At 61.1% G+C, this 19089-nt stretch overlaps 4 protein-coding genes across 7 annotated transcripts in view; 1 reads left to right on the top strand and 3 right to left on the bottom strand.

Moving 5' to 3' along the window:
- The window catches only part of NFIC (nuclear factor I C), a 65904-nt gene extending 58592 nt beyond the window's left edge, over positions 1 to 7312 (top strand). For all 4 annotated transcript variants that reach the window (XM_059388625.1, XM_059388624.1, XM_059388626.1 and 1 more), the window contains one exon: positions 1164 to 7312. In XM_059388625.1, the coding sequence (XP_059244608.1) occupies positions 1164 to 1181 (18 nt within the window). In that variant the 3' untranslated portion in view covers positions 1182 to 7312. The remainder of the gene's footprint in view (positions 1 to 1163) is intronic.
- Positions 7313 to 9619: 2307 nt separating this feature from the next.
- SMIM24 (small integral membrane protein 24) lies at positions 9620 to 11480 on the bottom strand. Its single transcript, XM_059387673.1, has 3 exons — positions 11320 to 11480; positions 11080 to 11191; positions 9620 to 10371 (listed from the first exon to the last, which is right to left on the bottom strand). Exons 1-3 carry the CDS (start codon positions 11453 to 11455, stop codon positions 10245 to 10247), a joined length of 375 nt encoding a protein of 124 aa, XP_059243656.1. The 5' UTR covers positions 11456 to 11480; the 3' UTR covers positions 9620 to 10244.
- Positions 11481 to 12658: 1178 nt separating this feature from the next.
- Positions 12659 to 18209, bottom strand: SMIM44 (small integral membrane protein 44). Its single transcript, XM_059387674.1, has 5 exons — positions 17923 to 18209; positions 15886 to 17769; positions 15400 to 15511; positions 15062 to 15124; positions 12659 to 13230 (listed from the first exon to the last, which is right to left on the bottom strand). Exons 1-2 carry the CDS (start codon positions 18122 to 18124, stop codon positions 17531 to 17533), a joined length of 441 nt encoding a protein of 146 aa, XP_059243657.1. The 5' UTR covers positions 18125 to 18209; the 3' UTR covers positions 12659 to 13230; positions 15062 to 15124; positions 15400 to 15511; positions 15886 to 17530.
- Positions 13086 to 15958, bottom strand: LOC132009585 (small integral membrane protein 24-like). The gene is made up of 4 exons (XM_059387624.1): positions 15886 to 15958; positions 15400 to 15595; positions 15062 to 15124; positions 13086 to 13230 (listed from the first exon to the last, which is right to left on the bottom strand). Exons 1-4 carry the CDS (start codon positions 15956 to 15958, stop codon positions 13086 to 13088), a joined length of 477 nt encoding a protein of 158 aa, XP_059243607.1.
- Positions 18210 to 19089: the final 880 nt, after the last annotated feature.

Below are 19089 nucleotides of genomic sequence, written 5' to 3' on the forward strand. Positions count from 1 at the left end.
CCCCCCCGCACCCCAGGCCAGGGGGAGGATGTTAAGTTACTGGGACCAGAGGCCTTGGAAGGGGGAAGGAGGAAGGGCTGAGGGGAGGCCACCATGGGGGAGGGTCACGCCCAGAGTCTGTCTGGTTGCCAACAGAAACCAGACATGAGGTAATGGCCAAGATGAACTTGAACTTGGCTGGAGGTGGGGGGCTGGGAGCCAGGGCGCCAGGTCACTGGGATGGCCCACAGGGACAGCCCGATGGAAAGCACAACTGATTGATAGCAGGGGTGAGGGACTGAGGGACGGCGCTGCGGCAGCCTGAGTTGCGGGGGGGTGGGGGCTCCCCGGCCGGCCTCCCGCAGGTGGATTGGATGCTTTTCCAGAAAGGGCTGTTCTGTGGCTTCCCTGTGGAGACCCAGGCTGGAACCGTCCCTGAGCCGGTGCCCCAGTCCCTCCCACCCCGACCCCTACTCCTCCGCCCCATGGAAAGTAGAGGTCATGATCTCTCCAGGGCCAGGTGGGGGCCAGGCAAGGGCAGGCCGAGTTGGAATTCCCCTCTGGTGCCCCCTCGCTGGTGGCCCTGGGCAAATTCCTTGACTTCTCTGAGTCGTATTTTCTTCTTTGAAACAGGATGGCTGGAGGCATAGTCCCTCCTTCGTGGGGAATCTGGCGGGGGGAGAGTTTTAACATTTGTCAAAAACAAAGTGAACAGCTCCGGTCGCCTGGACGGTGTGGCACTTGGTACAGATTCGGGGTGCAGAGGGAAACCGGGTCAGAGCCACAGCCTCTCCCCACTTTGTAGACTCGGGGCACCGAGGCACAGAGACCCACTTGTAAGCAGAATCCCAGGAGGCTCCCATAGATTTAAATCCCAGACAAACAAGTGATAAAAATAAGTTTCAAAAAATTGGTGCAGCATAAGTATAGACCAGAAGTTGCACCGTAAATGGGTTTTCTCTGGGGTTTCTCCAGAGATCGGGTGTCACTGGGCACCCTGCATTTCATCCAGCAGCCTTGTCTGGGGTCCCCTAGCAGGTTATGACACGTCTGGGACCTGGGAGACAGGAGTCCCGGGGAGACGGGTGCACCGGGCAGTGGCCAGTGCGGTTCATGGTGGGAGCCTGACCCCCATCTCTCTCTCTCTCTCTCTCTCTCTCCGTGTGTCCCCATTGGGCACCCAGTCCTGGTATCTGGGATAAGAAAGATTTCTTCCCACGCCCTGCTCCTTCGTCGCGGGAATCCCAGGGGGCCGCACTGCCGGCCCCGGCCCACGTTTTCAGTGGAAAGTTAGAGCGAGCGAGACGACCCTGCCGACTCCCAGCCTGGCCGGAAAGACAGAACAGACACACACACGCAGGAGGGAAACAAGCAAAAAGGAAAAAAGGCAAAACAAAAACAAAAACCCCACCAACAACCACCACAACAAAGAAAAGACAAAAGGAAAAAAAATCCACCATGGAAGTGAACCCACCCATCCAAGACGCCGAACAGTAGAGACGGCCGCCCCTCAGAACTCTCGGGACGCCGCGGCCGGACCCGAGGGCCAGGCCCCGCCACCAGTCCGGTGCGCTCCGAGGCCGCTGGCCGCGCCGGCGCCGACCTCCGTCCTCACTCACTCATCTCCGCTGCTGCTCTCCGAGGGCGGGCGCCCGCCCCCCGCCTCCGCCCCAGAACAGGTGAGCGCGGCCCAGTGCCCCGGCCCGGGGCCCCCCCGCCGGGCAGGACACCCAGCAAGGCCACCTCTCCCTGTGCCCCCGCCGCCGGGACACCCGCCGGGCCTCTGCCACGGTGTCTGCCGAGTGGGGAGACGGGTGCTTGGGGGGGGTTCCTTGTGGTGGGGGGCGGGTGGCAGGCAGCAGAGGCCGATGTGGAGGCCCGGGTGGGCGGGGACACGACAGGGGCAGAAGAGGGTTGTGGGGAGACCCTGGGTGTCGCCAGGGCACTGGGACGCGTGGCGGGAGCATTGTCAGGGGCGTCCCTGGCTGAGGGACCTCCACCCAGCCCCCGCCAGCCCGACTCGGACTTGGGCTCACAGCCGCGCGCCTACCCTGTTTGGGAAGAAAAGTCTCTATGCAATTGCCCCCCAGCTCCACCCCCGGCAGAGGAGGCCCCCCACCCCGCATCCCGCCGCCGGCCCTGCTCCGCGCCCCCCACCCACCCCCGGGAAGGGACCCACGTTGCACACACTGTAAGAAATGCACTTTCCGAGGAAGGGGCGGGGGGTGCGGAGTGGAGAGACTCAGAGCTCCCGGGGAGGGGACACCCTGTCCGGAGCCTCATCCGCCCGAGCCCCGGGACGGAAGGACCCCCCTGCCCACCGCTTAGCCCACGGAGGTGGGAGGTGGGAGCGAGTGGTTTAAGTGCCTGATTCCCACCGCCCGCCCCCCTTGTCCAGCTGGAATGGGAAGTGGCCGCGGGCCCTTCCGTTCCCTCCCCCGACTCAGCCACCTCCAGTCGCTGACCCTCACTGCTGTGCTCCCCTCAGAGCTAGAGAGATGGGGACCCCCCCACAGGCGGCCCGAAGGGCAGAGCTAGACTCCTCAACCCTGCCGCGCTCGGGCACGGGGTGGGGTCTGGGGAAGCCAGCGGGCCCTCCCTCGCCGCCTCTGCCAGTGCCTTACATCCTGGAGCAACACCCCTCCCTGGCGCCTCCCAGCCCAAAGGGGGGCCACGGTTTGCACTTTCATCTTCCCCCCGCCGAAGTGGGGCACAGCCGGGGTGTTGCATCAGAGCCGGGCCTCCGGGCACCCACGGTGCGCACGAGCCCGGGTGGGGGGATCGGGGGCTTCTGTCTGGGGCAGGGGGGGTCGGCACCTGGGGGGGTCCCCTGTGGCCATGTGGGGGACCTCCCATCTGTTAAACGTTTTCCGTTGAGCCGCTCCAAAAACACTAAGCTAGGGACCCCGGGTGCCCCCCCAACCCTGGCTCCCTGGTCCCATCCCCACCCCCACCCCAGGATGGCCATCTTGGGTGGGGGAGTCTGGGAGCGGGTGTTAGGTGTTCTTGGGTCATGAGGCCCGAACACAGGGACCCCTCCCACCCTATTCATCTGAGTCCCAACCGGCCTCCTCCACGCCTGGGCCTGGGGAAGACCTTCCCCACCACGACCCCCGACCCCCTGGCCTGGGCCAAAGCCATCGCCCTGGGCTGGGCCTCCACCTCATCTGCTCCCAGCCTGGCGCCCCTGGCCCTCTCCTGGTTCCCCAGGCCTGGCCAGCCTCCCCCCCAGCCTCCCCAGAAACTGGACTTTCCTCCCAAACCAGCCCAAGGGGCTTGGCAAACCCACTCAACCATCAAGAGAAAGACCCTTCCCCACCCAGCCCCCTCCCATTGTCCAGAGGCATTCGAGAACCCTTGGTCCGTCCGTCTGTCCCCAGGGCCCCCCTCCACGGGGTAGCTGTTGGGGACCAAAGCATGGGCCGCTCTCCGGGAGGGCAGGAGGGGGTGGGTCGTGCAGCTGGGGTATCCGGAAGCTTCTCCGCCGGGAACCTTAGGGTGCGGGTAGGCAGGGTAGGGGAGGGCATCTGACGGCCCCCAGCTACCTAACTTTGCATGGTGCTTCGTCGGGGATTCCTGTGACCTGGCTCCTGAGGCCAGCTCGCTGCGGCTGACCCTGCATGGCAAATCGTACCTGGCTCTATCCCCCTCCCCCCGCCCTTCCCCCCCCAACACCCCCCCCCCCCTCTAAAAAAAAAAAAAAAAAAAAGATAAAAAAAAAAAAAAACCTTAAAAAAAACTCCATGTTTCCTAATTTGCACGAAATTTTCTACCACATGATGTGCCTTGCCTTCCGAGAATAAGTATTACCTTTAAACAATATCAGCGCACAGATAGCCGCATGCTCTGCTCGTGTAGTTCCAAGATAAAAAGACGAAACAATGACATGAAATAAAAAATAAAAACCGAAGGGGGATGTATTTCTATTTGTAAAAAATAAAATAAAAATTTAAAAAAAAATAAGAATTGAAAACAGAAAAAAAGGAAAATCCCACGCTTAGAAAAGCTATCCACAGAACAGTGGCTCCGTGGCCGGCCCTGTCCCCCCCCCCCCCCCCCCCCCCCCCCCGTCGCCACGCCTCCCGCTGCAGTGGGGGGCGCGCCCTGGTGCTCTGCTGCCCCCACCCCACCCCTGGGTTCCAGAGGAGGCCCTTCCGAGGCCCCTGCCCACAGCAGCGGGCGGACCTCAGGGGTGAGCCCTGGCCCCACAGGGTGGCCGTCCTGCAGGCTGGCGTCCCCCTGGCTCAGGGTCACATTGCCGCCTCCCCCAGGCTCCCTTCCTTCTCCTCCCACCCCCTCTTCCTTCTTGCCAAAGGACTCCCCAGCCACCCCCCCATCCCTGGAGACCGGCCGGGGGCGGCGCTCCTCTCCTGCCGCAGCACCCACTCTGTCTTCCAGCTGTCAGGGGCCGGGAGGGGGCGGTTATCTGGGATGAAACAAACAGAAAACAGAAGCCAAACCCAATATATGCAATATCTGTCTGTCTGTCCCTGTAGACCTAGCTTGGCCACCCCAGGCCCGGCCGGCGGCCCGCGGGCGCGGGGACGAGCCCTGGGCGCAGGCCGCTCGGTCTGGTGGCTGTCACACGCTTGTCTTGTCCTCAACTCCACATCCTTTTCCTTCCTTTCTCCGTTGTTGTTGGTTTGTTTGGCTTTTGTTCTTTTTTTTTTTTCCTTCTCTCTCCCAATTTCCTTTGCTTTTTACTCGACCAAAGCTGAGACAGTAGCAGCCGGTTAGCGGGGTGTCCGAGGGCTGGGCCCTTTAAGCTCCGGCGCCCCTGGCACCCCCCATCTCCTGTGGGGACACAGTAGGCAGATAGCCGCCCCCGGAGCGGGGAGGAGCCCCGTGGGCCAGCCCAACTTCCATCCACCATCAGACGCTCATCCCATGCCTTTTAAAAAGATGCCTCCACAAGTCAGGGGCAGGGGGCAGGTCGCACTCTCAGTGGCTGTGGCCGTGGCCGTGATTTGTCCTTTCATCCGAGCGCTCAAGGCCCTGTGTGTCGTGTTTCATGCAGTAGATTTCTGGGTTTTATCCCTTTCCCCTCTCCCCCAGAACTGGGGAGCAGACACCCAGGGGAGGGGAGGAAGTGTCCCACCCGGGACCCTTCCCCGAGGGTCTTCGCGGGGGCCACGTCATCCCTCCGCAGCCCGCCCCCAGTTGTGTGCCCCGCTGAGTCGGTAGTGCCGTCCTGGGCCCGTGTGTCCCCCACCCCATCCCCCAGGGAAGCAGAAGGCAGAATAAGGCGGGGACACAGGGACCCAGCCCTCAGTGGGGCTGGTGCTGCAGGCACGGGGAGGGGCCGCTGGGCCCTGCGTGGTTTTTCACGCGTGTGAAACAAACATGTTCTCCAACCCCGCCCCCTCCCACGCCTGCTGCCCCCACCACCCGTGGTCCTTCCCTGCCCGTGGGTGGCCCCCCAGCCTGACCCTGGGCTCCAGCCATGCTGAGGAGAACAGAGAGGCCTCCTGGATGTATGCACGTCGCCCTCACGCCTCTCTGGCATGAGGGCACGGGCTCGAGGGCACGGGCTCCCGACGAGGGTGAAAAGGAGGTGCGGACGGGCGGGAAGACCAGTCCTGTCCCGCTGCGGAGAGGGGGGTCTGGGGCCCCAAGGCTCCGGCCAAGTTCCAAGCCCAGACCACCCCCAACCCCTGACCCTGAGCTAGACAATCAGACCCAAGAGGAACCCCGAAGGAGACCTGGGGGGTGTCTGCACCCCCCAAGCAGCAGACAAGTCCAGCCTCAGCCCCACACATCCCCGTCTCTGCTCTGGAACCTTCTGTCCCCGGGGACGGCGACCAGTTAGGTGGGAGCCTGGGGCCGGGGAGCATCTCCTGCCCCCTGCGAGGCACCGCTCGAGGACCCTCTCCCCGCTCTGGCTCCTCCCACGGTACTCTGACTCCCCCCCCCCAGTTTAGGGCTATTCTGTACACACACACGCATATATATAAATATATATAATTTTTGGAGTTTTTTCTCATAATACAGGTTCTACAATGGCTATTTTTTATTTTAACCTGGATTCCCTCTCTGAGACCCCGGTTTCTCCTCTTCTTTGGGGAGGCTGTTGGGAGGCGGGTTCCAGAGACCCGTCCTTACATCCAGCTTCCTCCGCGGGCCCCCATTTTTCCCCGCTTCTGCCCCTGCGGACCCCTGAGGCCCCCACCTCTACACTGACCCGCCCCTCCCCCATCCCTCCCTCCATCCATCCCCCTGCCCCCCAGGCGAGGCAGGGGGGCCAGACCCAAAGCTGTGCCAGTGGGACTTGTTGCCAGCGATACCAAAACAAGACTTTTCCCAAGCAGTGCCTCACATGTCTGCTGGTGTGGTTTTGGGGTTCTCCTCCCCTGTTCCCCAGGGCCCCCGCCCAGGCCTCAGAAAAGAGGCAGTAGGATCCAACAGGAGTCAGGGCTCGGGGCCGGAAGGAAGTCACGCACCCCCAAGCTTCTGCCCTCCCCGTAGCCCTCCATTCACACCTCCTGGCTAGAAGGGGACCCCCGGGAAGGGGATGGAAGCTGTCCCAGCCCCCTCTGGCTGGGAGCCCCTGAAGTCCACTCCCCACCCCATCCTCCCGCTTTGGGTCCCAGCCAGGCCCCCAAAACCAAAGTCCCTTCGAATCCGGGGGGCCCTGGCCTCTGCCCCCAGCTTCCTGCCCTCCCTCCCCCAGGACCCTACATGCGGGCAGACGAGAGGGTCTGAGGGACAAGAGCGCACGGGGCAGAGGAAGGACAGACCCCCCGAGTTTCCTTGTTCTTCGCTTTTTTCCTTTCCTTTCTTTCCTTCCTAACTTTCTCGCTGACAAACTTGGTGGTGGTGTTGCTTTTCATTTTCATTTTCTTTTCCCTCCGAGATATTTTTTGAGGTCCCCCCCCCATTTTGTATTTTACTGATATTACCAGGATAGTTTACTCTGTCTCTCGCTTCCTGCTTGCCACACACACCGGATCTCTCTCTCTCTCTCACACACACACACACACACACACGCACACACACACCCCATGCTCGTGAACCCCGGTCGGGAGAAGGTCCCGGCTGGGTCTGCCGCCCGCGGCTCCCTTCCCCTCGGGGACGGGGACCCAGGACGAGCTGGCAGACCGGCCAACTTCCCCCGCGCCCGCCCGCCGCCGCCGCCCGCAGCATATTCCGGTCATAACCTTGTATATTACGCAGTCATTCGGTTTTTGCAGATGCGCCTACCTACGTACCATTTACAGAAAGTGACTCTGGCTGTTATTATTTTGTTTGTTTGTTTCCCTAAAAAAAAAAAAAAAAAGACAAAAGAAGGAAGAAAAAAATGTATAAAAATTAAACAAGCTATGCTTCAACTCTCGCGGACTGTCCTGGGTCCTCCTTTCTGTGCCTTATGGGTTGTTCTGTGTGAGCGCGAAGGGAAGGGGCTGGGGCTGCGGGACGATCAGGCAGCGACTGAGACCGTGGCCTCTGTCCAGCAGCCTCCAGGGACCGTCCACAGTGCCTAGGGACATTTGTTGATTGTGGGGAGGCTCCTGGCAGCGAGCGCTGGGGCCAGGCACCCAGGGCGCCCGCACAGAGCAATCTGGACCCACATCCGTGTCCGCAAGGCCCGTGGGAGGGACACACTTTCCATGCTGACGTCGGTGAGCTCAGGGCCCAGGTCCTTCCTGCACTGCTCCTGGTGGCCTGTGGTCTCCCTGTCCCTACACTGGTCTGTTTCACAGCCCTGAACCTTGGTTCCTGCTGTTCTTTTGCTCATCACTGCCTCCCCACTCTAGGCAAACCCTTCAGGTCCCACAAGGACATCCTCTTCCTCCAGGAGGCCCACACACCTTTCCCCAGTCTAGCTTCCTCCCTGACCAGCCTTGGATCTCCCCAGGGTCTTCAGTCAACAAACCCCACGGGCATCTGTGCAGCACCTACTCTGTGCCGGGAAACCCCACCCCCCTCCCCGGCTCCAAGGACAAAACCTGGCACACAGTCAGCGCTCCGTCAATGCACAGAACACTTTCCCTCTTTTCCACCTGGCAAAGTCCCATTCATTCAGCAAAGATTTCCTGAGCATCTGTGAGTACCAAGTATTGGGGACACAGCAGGGAACAAAATGCCCAAAATAACCTGCCTTCATAGCTCGTACAGTTCCAAGATGGGAAAACACATGGTAAACAATAAGAATAAGTCAGATATGTATCAGAGGGGGGGGCGCCTGGGGGGCTCAACGGGTTAAGCCTCTGCCTTCAGCTCAGGTCATGGGCTCAGGGTCCTGGGATGGAGCCCCGCATCGCATTGGGCTCTCTGCTCTGCGGGGAACCTGCTTCCCCCTCTCTCTCTCTGCCTACTTGTGATCTCTGTCAAATAAATAAATAAATGAAATCTTTAATATATATATGTATATATTTCAGAGGAGGTAAGTGCCAAAGAAGTAAAGTAAGGGAAAGCAAAGTGGGTCTCGCGGAAGGAGTTAACATTTAAACAGAGATGAATAGGAGGGACACAGCCCCCTGGAAATCTGACAGATGAGTGTTTCAGGCAGAGGACACAGTCTGTGCAAAGGCCCTGGGGCAGGACGCTGCCTGGCTTGTTGGATGAACAGTCAGGAGGCCCGCGTGACTGGAGCACTGTGAGGGGCCCAGGGAAGAGGGAAGGACACGGAGGGAACGGGCCGGTCCTGCAGGGTCTTGGGGGTCTCAGGGAGGACTTGGGCTGTTTTCCCAAGGAACCGGGAGACAAGACAGAAGGACCAGCAGGCACAGTGCCCTCCACTACACGCCGATGCGCGGCCCCACGCCGCCGCCCAGGCAGGAACAGACGCCAGTTGTCGGGACGGGGACCGGGCGGTCCGAGGCCCCCCAGATCCCTCCCGTCCCCTTCCTGAGTCCCAACCCCGACAGGGCTGGGCGCTTCCGCCTCAGCAGCGAGGTTCTGGCGCCCCCTCGTGGACGGGCGAGGCTCTGGACCCGGAGCCGGGTCTCGAGGGGAGGGGCCCGCAGCCACCTGCGCCCCACTCCCCGCCCCCGGGCCAGCCGCTCCCCGCAGCCGGAAAGGGGGCGCCAGCAGGAGCTTCTTTGGCGGCGTGAAGGCTCCGCCTGTTGTGGGGGCTCGGGGTCGGGGGCTCGGCCGGGGCGGGGGTAGGGGTCAGCCGGCGCCCTCAGGCCGGCGGGCGGGGCTCGGCCGGCGCGGGGCGGGGGGCAGCCAGGCCTCCACCGCGCGGGCAGCTCCGTGTTCCGCAGTCGCCGGCGCCTCGGGGGCGGTCCCGCACCGCAGGCCGCTCGCCGCCTTGGGCCTCCGACTCCAGGCTATTAAAGGGGTGCAGGCTTGTGACAGCCACGCGACCCCCACAACTTCCAGACGCCCCTAGGGGAGAAGTCGGGCCCCGCCCCCGCGGAGAGGGCGGAGCCGCACAGCCCCGCCTACTCCCCTCCCCCGCGGCCGCGGCGCCGCCTCCCGCCCGGACACTCCGCACCCCTCCTCGGAACTGAACCCGCGTCCCCCGCAGGGACGACAGGCGGAGGGGCGCGGGGGCGCGGTCTGGACACGCCCCTGGTGCCCTTCCAGATCCCCCACCCGGAGCGGGAGCCTCCCACGCGCCGGCCGCATCCCCACCACTTCAGCCTCCCGAAAAGCTGACATTTATTAGACACCTTCGGGGTTCTGGGCTCCGTGCTCCGGATTTTCATGGACACTGTTTCGTTTAATCCTCGTGACAATTTATAAAGGATCAAGTTACCCCCCGCACCCTTTTACTGGACAAGAAGCTTAGGCGCAGAGAGGTTAGGTTACACGCTGAGGCTGCACAGCAAGGACGCTGGGAGTTCAAGCCTTACGGGGAGCTGCCCGGGGGTGGGGGGAGGGCGCTGCGTTCCCTCCCAACCTCAGCACCCGCACCCAGGAACGGCTTGCAGACAGTGACCAGCAAATCAGTGCCCAGAGGGGGGACCCTCCTCTCCTAGGACGCCGCCATGTGCTGGGCCCATAGGCGGGACAGCCGGGCCGGATCTGGGCCCCGCAAACACTGCAGGGCCTTTGCAGTTCCTCCCACTGTCCCTCTTACCCCTGAGAAGGGGCCTGGGGAAGGGGGTGTATTAAGGCCCCGGCAAATGCAAAGCGGGGGGGGGGGGGTGGGGGAGGCACTGGGGCGGGACCTGAGCCCTCCTCATTCAGGGACACTTCATTTGAACCCCACATGGGATCATTTCACGGGCCCCAGGACCAGCTCTTTGCTTGTAGGGTGCAGAACAGGCATTGGGCATCTCTGGGAGGCCTGCCTGGAGGAGGCAGGTGGGAAGCCTTCATTCCGAGGAGCTCTCCACTCTCTCGCGGTTTGGAGGCCCCCCTTTCTCCTCCAGCTCCAGCCCCCGGTTGCCCTCGGCTTCTTTCCCCTCTTCTCTCGCAGTCCCCTCTTCCTTCTCTTTCTTGCTGCGGAAACAAAACAAGGTTCCAGAAAACCCCACGTCATAAGAATCTCGTGTCCAGGCCTCGCGATCCCCCCTGAACCTCTGAGCCTGCACGCCGGTGGCTCCCACCGTGCAGAAGCTGAGCTGAGCTCAGACAGGTTAGGGCACCGGTGCTCTTTGAACAAGAAGCACGCTCGGGAGCCCACGCGGGAGCTCCGGGAGCCCGAACCTGGCTCTTCACATCCGGCCGCCCCGGCCTCCTGGGTCTCAGGACCGTGGGTGAGGGAACTGGCAGAGCCAGGGAGACAGGCCGATCCGTGGGCGGCTAGGCGAATGAGCGGATGGGTGGACGGATGGACAGATGGACGTGTGGATGCAGGGTGGGTGGGAAGGTGGACGGAGGTGCAGACAGCGGGATGGACACACACACAGGACCAGACGGAGGGACGGATAAATGCGTGGGGTTTGAAGGGAGGTGATGAGGACCTTAGGGATCCCATCTGACACACACATGAGCCCTGGGGACTCAGGGAAGCCCCCTTGCTTTTCAGGCAGAGAGTCCGGAGGGAAGACAGTGAGGTTCGATGAGGCCCCCTGGGTTCTGAATCAAAGAATTCCCCCCCGGGGCCCTGCCCTGCCTCCTGGGTACGCTCTGGAGGGAAGGGGCTCTGAGCCCTGGGGTTCCACAGGGGAAGGACTCAGGCAGGAGCAGGGCAGGAGCAGGGCCCACCTGTCACAGGACTGGCTGCACCAGATGGCGTAGACCACTGTGAGGATGAAGAGGAGGAAGAGGGCGGCCAGCATGGCCCCCAGCCCCACCAGCCACGGCTTCCTCTGGGCAACTGCAGGCAGGATGGGGCAGGGTCAGCAGCTGGGCCATGCGGGGCGGGGTGGGGGGCGGGTAATGGGGGGTGGGGTGGGGGGGGGGGGGGAGCTCACTTCCCACCTCCTCTCCCTCCCAAGGCCTTACAGCAGGGTTGGGCTTGAACCGGCTGCAGGACCAGAGCCGCCAGAAGGGAGACTGGGCCAGCGGTCACCCGGAATCTGTCCATCCTTGTCTGTCTGTCCTCGCCTGTAGCCAGCGGGTTCTGGGGATGCCACCCCATTAGAAGAGGAAGTGGCCTGCCCAGGACACCCCAGGGCAGGGTGTGGCCAGTGCTGCAGGAAGTGGGGGGATGGGGCCCCCTTCCCGGGGTTCTGGGTCTGCTGGGGAGGGATCCGGCGTCCAAGGCATCCCAGCACCTTGTCTCCCTAAGGTCCCCCTTGGCCCCCTCCCCCCACAGCCAGAGCTACGGGAGAGGCTCAGGAAAGGTGGGGACGCATCCCGAGAGCCTACTGTGTGCCAGGCCTTGCCATGGCTCTTGAGCCCTGGAAGCTGCTTCAAGCCTCCTAACTCTTGTCCTCAGGGTGCAGACGAGGGGCTACCTTGCCGGGGCCACACAGCATTCCAGAGGGACACCGTGCTCCCAGCTAGGATCCACAGCCAGGCACGGCCCCCCCAGCGCTTCAACCCTCTCCCATCCTAGGGCATTAACCTCCAAACCCGACCTCAGACTATGAAGAGCCTATAAACTCCGTCATCACGCGGGCCGCCTGGCCTTCGTCCCAGCTCTGCCAACTGCAGCCCGCGAGACCTGGCCGGTGGCGTTCCTCTCTCTACACCTCCCCATTTTCAGCTGGGAAAGGGACTAATTGTGCACTGATGGAGGCGGAGGAAGGAGATGCCCAGGGCTCCCTGGGAGCATCTCTAAGGGCCTGTATTATCTTGACTTTATTTTTTGCACTCCCTGGTGGACGATTCTGGAAGTGTTCTAGCAGCCTTGGTTTACATCTACCAGCAACCCCAGCGACCAGCCCCAGAACCAAGCCCGGATGCGTCTTCGTCAAGGTCCTTATTAAGAAATAGTTAACATCCAGGGCAAGGTCCAGGGCCCGGAGAAAGTGAGGTGAAAGGGGAGGCTGGAAATTGGGAGGAGAAAGTACTTGCCCTTTCCCAGGGGAACGCAGAGCGCTGGGGTACACAGCCTCCCCTACCCAGTTCCCGGGAATGGGGTCACATGACCCCCAGACGAGGGGTGGGGTAGTGAGGAATTCCTAGGATATGGTGCTCTCAGGGCTCAAAGTCCAGGGCTCAGGGAGCAAAATCAAGATTGCCAGGAGAGGGCCGGGGTGGGGGGGCGGTGGGGACAGGGGCGGCATCTGGGCACCGTGTAGCCTGCTCTCCCATACCTGCACGAGCATTGACCCCAACCCCCAAATCTGCCTCCCCCAGGAGGAATCTGAGTCCAAGAGACAACAGGAACCCTCTGAACGGCTCTTATCAATTCTTTAATGCAGGTCTCGGAAAAGCAACCCCTACCCGGTGTTGGTCCCTGAGGCTGAGTGGGGCAGGGGAGGTTCTGGCCAACAGATAGCAGGGAGAGGGAAAAGAAATCAGGCAGCGGGGAGAAGTAGGGGGAGCCATGAGATGGTAAGCTTGGGGCTTTCTCCACAACCAAGAACGAGCTCCAAGTGCAAGAAGAATCACTAGCGGGGCAAGTCAGGAAGGAGGGCCGAAAGAGCCCACACATGCGCACACGGAGCCCTCCTGGCGGGGCGGGGCACGTCCCACGCTCTTCCCTGGGTGCTCTCGGTTCTACATGGAGTTGTTATGGTGGCTTCACGTCCGGGCCGTTGCTTACACGGTATGGAAGGGGCATCTCTGGGCAGCTGCCTGGAGGAAGCGAGTGTGACTCTTCACATGGCTGTGTTCGCGACCTTCCCATGGCCTCCGGACTCCTCCTCCTCCAGCTCCAGCCCTGAGTTCGTTTCTCCTTCCTTCCCAGCCGTCTTGTCCTTCTGGTCCTTTGTCACCCCTTTCCTCTCCCTCTTGCCTTCGTCACTGTAAGGATACAAAGGGCCCAGCCCACAATGAGAAACAGTCACTCCCACTTAATTGGCACCTACCTGGGCCAGGTGTTCTGCGCCTTCGCTGAATTCTCAAAACAGTCCTCAAAACAGAGGAAGCCTCGGGTGCCTGGGTGGCTCAGTGGGTTAAGCCGCTGCCTTCGGCTCAGGTCATGATCTCAGGGTCCTGGGATCGAGGCCCGCATCCGGCTCTCTGCTCAGCAGGGAGCCTGCTTCCCTCTCTCTCTCTGCCTGCCTCTCCATCTACTTGTGATTTCTCTGTCAAGTAAATAAATAAAATCTTTAAAAAAAAAACAAAAAAAAAAAAACAGAGGAAGCCTCGCTAGTTCCATTTCACAAAGGCAGAAGCTAAGACTCAACCACCCCAGGGATGGACAGGTGGATGGAGGTGGGTGGGAAGATGGATGAGTAGGTAGATAGGTAGAGAAGTGACCAGAAGGTTGCAGGGGAGGGTTGAATAGATACACAGCGTGGGAGGTTAATTGGAGAAAGAATGAGGGGCAGATGGCTGGTTGGACAGGAGTGTGGAAGGGTGCATGGATGGATGGGTCATTGGGCTCTTGGGTGCGGGAAGTGGATCGGTGGAGGGACGGGTGGGTGAGGAGGTTGATGGCTGTAAGGGAATGAATGGACGGATGGGCGGGTGGGCGGGTGGGCGGGTGGATGGGCGATGGGCAGGTAAGTGGTTAGGTGAATGGACAGCTGCGTGGAGAGACGAATAAGTGAATGGGAAGATGAGTGAATGAGCAGGAAGAAGGGAAGGACAGATCAATGGATGGGAGTGTAAGTGGGTGGGCGGATGGCAGTGTACAAAAGATGAATGGGTCGATGGGTTACTGGGTAGGGAGACTGATGGATGAATGATGGATGGTTGGAAAGTGAGGCATGGGTAGGTGGGTGGGTGGATGGATGGATGGGTGTGTGGGTGGGTGCGTGGATGGATGGAGGAATGAACGGGCAGGGAGAAAACTACCAACACTGGAGCTCAGGTGGGTTCAAGAACCTCCAGCACATCCTGGGAATGAGAATCACATTTCATAGGCCCTGCACTGGGTCTCAGACAAAGCAAACAATTGGGATTGCATCTCTCCCTCAAAATACATCTTGGGCTTGGCTGAGAATCTTCTGGTCAGGTTGGCTTCCTCCCCTCTCCTGCATTCCTATTTCCCAACCCCCAACTTTGCCCAAGCTGGGATATTACACTTAAAGGGCCCCCAGCCCTGCCTCCTCCCTGAGCCTTCCACCAGAATCATGTCTGGAACCAGTCGGGACCATAGAAAGCATGGAGTCCAGGAGAGTCACCCATCCCATATCGCATGCTCGTGCACAGACACCTACCCAATCTGACACCACGGTCTTGTTTAACAGACCTACTGTGTGCCAAGTCCCATGCTGAGCCCTGGGAACACAGCTAGGACCAAAGCTATGCTCTATTCATCTCTTGGAAACTACCAGCTAGCGTCAAGAAAGGGTGTAATGACTAAGATAATTTCAGCTGGTGGTAAGTGCAAAGAACGCACAGATGTGGGGCACAGTGTCAGGCAGGCTGGTGGCCAGGGTGGGCTTCTTCGAGGAGGAAATATCTGAACAGGGACTGCAGGAGGAGCCAGCCAGAAGATACAGGAAAGGCTGTTCCAATCAGTGAGAATAGTGTGTACAAAGGTCCTGGGGCAGGAATGTGTTTGAGGAGTTCAAGAACAGAAAGAGGTCATCTATGCACACCCATCTCTCCTCACCCCCCCCAAGGGGGCTCCCACAAACCCCCTAGCCCTGCACACACCCACACACACTCACACAGGCAGTACCTCAGGGCTGTGTCCTGATAGGGGTTGGACTCCATACCGAATGCAAACTCCTCATCCTCAGCTCTGCAAGAGACGGGGGGTGAAGGTGAGTGAAGGGCAGGAGGTCGCCTTCAGAGTCTCCCCTGGCTGGGGCACATGAACCCCACAAAGCAGGGTGCCTGGGCTGCACGGCTGTCCCAGACCGTGAGGCTGTGAGGCCTGTGTGAGCAGGAGCAGGGAAATGGGGGGACAGGAGGGAGAGGACCAGAGAGAGTCAGGAAGCAGGGGGCTGCCCAGCGCCTTGCGGAGAAGAGAGGACAGGGACAGTGGCTGTGGGGAGCGAGGAGAGGGGCTCCCACCTCTTTTTGGAGCACCAGATGCGGTTAACCAGCATGAGGACGAAGACGATGAACAGGAACCCCACGACAGCAGCCAGGCCCACCAGCCAGGGCTTCGGGCGGTACTGCGAGGCTGTCCGGACGTAGAGCAGGTGCGACTCAGAGCTGGGGCCAGGCCAGGGGTCTGACCCCCCCGGAAGGGGACAGGGGAAGGGTGCTGGGGAATGCGGATGGGGTGCTGGGTGTCAGAGACCCGTTCTAGAGAACGGGAGGGGCCCGGGAGCATCTCACCGATGCGGAGAGAGGCCCCGAGAGAGTGTGGGGATTGGGGGGGGGCTCCAAGAGGGGTCTGACCCCTTCCTCCTCTGCCTGCCTCTCCTGTCAGAGGTCTTGGTTCCTCATCATGAAAAATGGGGAGACGGTGAGCCTGTGGGTGAGTTCCTCCCAGGACTCTCCCCACCCCTGTCCCCCCGCCGACCGCCCCACCAGGTCCAGATCGGGTCCTACCCTGCTGAGCTTTTGCAGGTGACAGGAGCAGGGCGCTGAGTAGGAGAGGGATCTCCAGGGTCTCCATGGTCATGACCGGCGGTGCACGGTCAAGGCTGGCTGGGTGAGGCCCTGCCCGGCCCCTGATAAAGCAGCAGGCAGGCCTAGGGGCGGGGCCGGTCCAGACCTGCAGGTCAGACTCTGGACCTGGTATAACAATTAACGCAGGAGTCCGGCCCCTCCACCCTGTGCCTGCCCCAGGACCCAGCCTCCAGGTCCCCCAGGCTCCGTGCTGCAGTGGCCAGGCTGAGATGGGCCTGGGCTCAGGGCCACCAGATGCCGTTATGTCTCCTTCTCTGAACACCCCACAAGATGTCTCCATCCGTGTTTTGCAGAGAAGGCCAAGGAAGCCAGGAGAACGGACATCACGCAGAAACAGCTGGCGCTGGGGTCTCCCCACCACCACCAGCTTATATGGCCACGTCCTGGCTGCCGGACCCCTGGGGACCCACAGCCAATACTGGGATGAGCACAGGGACAAGAAGTGACGGCCACGTGCCCACTATCCATCTCCAAGCCCAGCCACGCCTTGATGGTGGGAGAATGGGGCACCCAGGTAGCTGATGACTCAGGCTCCAGGCTCTCCTGTCCATCAACCTTGGTCCCTGGCTGATTAGATAGGGAACCCTGCCCAGGAGAAGGAGTGCCCCACCCCAGCTGCCACTGGACAGCCATGGCCCAGGCACGTGGCAGGAAACCCCTACACCGGGGGGGGTCTCCCCCTCCAGCTCTGCAGGGCCCTCGGGGGCTGGGAGGGGTGCCAGCATCACTGCACACAGCTTTAAGGAGCACCTATGCATACCTGGGGACTCCCCCACTCTGAGGTCTGGCTATCATCATTGCTCAGTGGGCCATCAGGAGCGGCGGAGCTCAGGCAGCTGCCCGAAGCGAGCCTATCTCAACCCCCCAAGTGGCACCTGTGAAGCTCTGACCCTGTGCCCAGTCCTGTGCCCCCTCAGAGGGGAGGGAGGAAGCCTCAGGCACTGTCCTCCAGGAGCTCTCATGTTAGCTGGGAAGCTGGGGACCCCCCCCCCCAGAGACCAACAGGTCCAGTGGGTAGAGCAGCAGAGCGGGGGAGTCTAAGAGAGGAGGTGGGGGTTGGGACTGGGGCAGATTCGGTGGAGCAGGGCCAGAACCCCATCCTGGGGCTTCTGCTTTCCTTCGAAGGCAGGTCGTGGAACTGGCCTCTTTCTGCAAAAAGTTCGCTCTGCTCCAAGCAAGTCATCTCCGGGCTTTGTGCCTCCATGTTCCCACCTGGTAAGTGGGAGTGAAAAGTCCTGGCCAGTGGGGATTAAACAGCGTAATGCGTGGACAAGGCTCACTGAGCACAAGAGCAGGGACAGACGAAGGCCTCGGTTACCACTGTTACTCTTTGAAAATCGAGCACAGGTTGGGCGGAATCAGGCTCTGGGGCTACTGGGTCGGGGTGCGCAAGAGTGCAGAGTCCCAGGGATCAACCATGGGAACCCGCCAGCCAAGAAAGACAACATTCTCTGCCAAGTCCGGCTGCTCAGGGGAGCAAGCGATCCCGCGTGCACAAGTCCTGTCCACACAACTCCCAAAGTGGTCCAAACCCCAGTCCCGGGGCCAGAGGGCAGGGCCCGGCTCAGCCCAGCCTCCAGAAGGAGCTCCGAGTAGGCGGGTCCTTGAAGGCAATGGAAGAGCGGCGGGGAGCCGGGGCAGGGGCTTCTGCAGGGGCCGTATCGCCACCCCCGGCAGGGTCCTCATCACCCCGCCAGGCCAGGGCCAGCTGGAGGTCGAGCTCCTCCAGATCCTCGCCCTCCAGGCTCGAGCGCAGCTCCCGGGGGGCGTCCTCCTGGTCTGGCTTCGGGCCAAAGGCCCAGTCTGCAATAGGACACTGGTGAGGAACCTCCCAGGGGCTCATCCACCTTCTGTCCCCTCCCCTGCTGCGAGGGGCCCTGGAGTGCTCCCCCACACACCCGAGAGTGGCCCAACACTGTCCCAAGCCAGGCTCATGGCAGACAGCAGCTCACCCACCGGCCAGGTCATGGGCGAGGTCCTTGATGAGATGCCCCACAATGGCATAGGCCACAGCCACCACCAGGAACGCCGCCAGCAGCAGGTACAGCGCATACCTGGGCAGGCGGATGGTATCCAGAGGTGGTGGGCGGTACTCCTCATACAGCGGTGGGGCCGGGCTCCAGCCCTCCATCCCCTCCTCAACTGCCGGCCCTGACATGATGGCCACCCAGAGCAGGAGAGGCCCGGAGGTGACCCGCGTTGCGGAAGTATTTAGGGGCTTTGGGTAAGAGGATTGGGGCTCCTCCAAGGCCACCATCTGCCTGGATTAATCACAGCGCAAATCGCTTCCGCCCAGTGCCCCCCACATTCGGCTACTTTGCATATCCATCCCCACCCCAGGGCCTTTGCTTGAGCTGTTTGGTCTCCTGGGAAAATCCCTACCTTCATGGAGATGACATTCAAGATGATCTTAAGAGTAAGTGATGTATTGGCTTAGAAAGTGAAGAGTGTTACTGGGGTGGCTCAGTCAGTTGGGCTTCTGACTCACGATTTCAGCTCAGGTCATGATCATGGGTCATGGGATCGAGGAAGAAGTCGGGTTCCGCGCTCAACAGGGAGTCTACTTCTCTCCATTCCCCACCACCCTGCTTACGCACGTGTGTGCGTATGTGTGTGCACAGTCTCTTTCTAATATAAATAAATAAAATCTAAAAAAAAAAGTGGTATTGGAGTGGTGGTACCAGGGTCTAAGGGTTGGGACTACTAAGAGGGGAGTTCAAGCTTAAAATAGGGTGTCCAAGGCCATATAGAAATACGTGTGAGCAGAGACCCAGAGGGGAAGGGAAGCAGGTATGGGAGTACCAGAGGGAAGAAAAGTCCAGGCAGAGGGCACAGCACGTGCAAAGGCCCTGGGGAAGGACTGAGCCTGGTGTGTTGGAGAAGAGCAAGGAGGCCTGCGTGCCTGGAGCAGAGTGAGCAACAAAGCGAGAGGGAGGAGAGGTCAGGGAGCCCCCCCCCCCCCACCTCCTGCAGCATCCAACCACGTTAGGAATGATGCGGATTTACCCTGTGTATGAAGAGCTTCGTACCATGGCTGGTGTGCAGCGGGTGCTCAGTTCACTCAAATACAGATTGGGCACTTCCTGCTCGAACTCACAACCTGGCAAGTCACGCAGGGCCTTG

The sequence above is a fragment of the Mustela nigripes genome, chromosome 2 (assembly GCF_022355385.1).
Source record: "Mustela nigripes isolate SB6536 chromosome 2, MUSNIG.SB6536, whole genome shotgun sequence".
In the NCBI taxonomy this organism is placed as follows: domain Eukaryota; kingdom Metazoa; phylum Chordata; class Mammalia; order Carnivora; family Mustelidae; genus Mustela; species Mustela nigripes.

Coding starts and splice junctions, on each gene's coding strand:
- SMIM24 (XM_059387673.1), bottom strand. CDS start 11,455: ATGGGGTGGCATCCCCAGAACCCGCTGGCTACAGGCGAGGACAGACAG. Junction 11,192..11,319: donor GGTTCAAGCCCAACCCTGCT/GTAAGGCCTTGG, acceptor TCCTGCCTGCAG/TTGCCCAGAGGAAGCCGTGG. Junction 10,372..11,079: donor TGCAGCCAGTCCTGTGACAG/GTGGGCCCTGCT, acceptor TTGTTTCCGCAG/CAAGAAAGAGAAGGAAGAGG.
- LOC132009585 (XM_059387624.1), bottom strand. CDS start 15,958: ATGACCATGGAGACCCTGGAGATCCCTCTCCTACTCAGCGCCCTGCTC. Junction 15,125..15,399: donor ATCTGGTGCTCCAAAAAGAG/GTGGGAGCCCCT, acceptor CGTCTCTTGCAG/AGCTGAGGATGAGGAGTTTG. Junction 13,231..15,061: donor TATCAGGACACAGCCCTGAG/GTACTGCCTGTG, acceptor GTATCCTTACAG/TGACGAAGGCAAGAGGGAGA.
- SMIM44 (XM_059387674.1), bottom strand. CDS start 18,124: ATGTCAGGGCCGGCAGTTGAGGAGGGGATGGAGGGCTGGAGCCCGGCC. Junction 17,770..17,922: donor CCTCGCCCATGACCTGGCCG/GTGGGTGAGCTG, acceptor GTCCTATTGCAG/ACTGGGCCTTTGGCCCGAAG.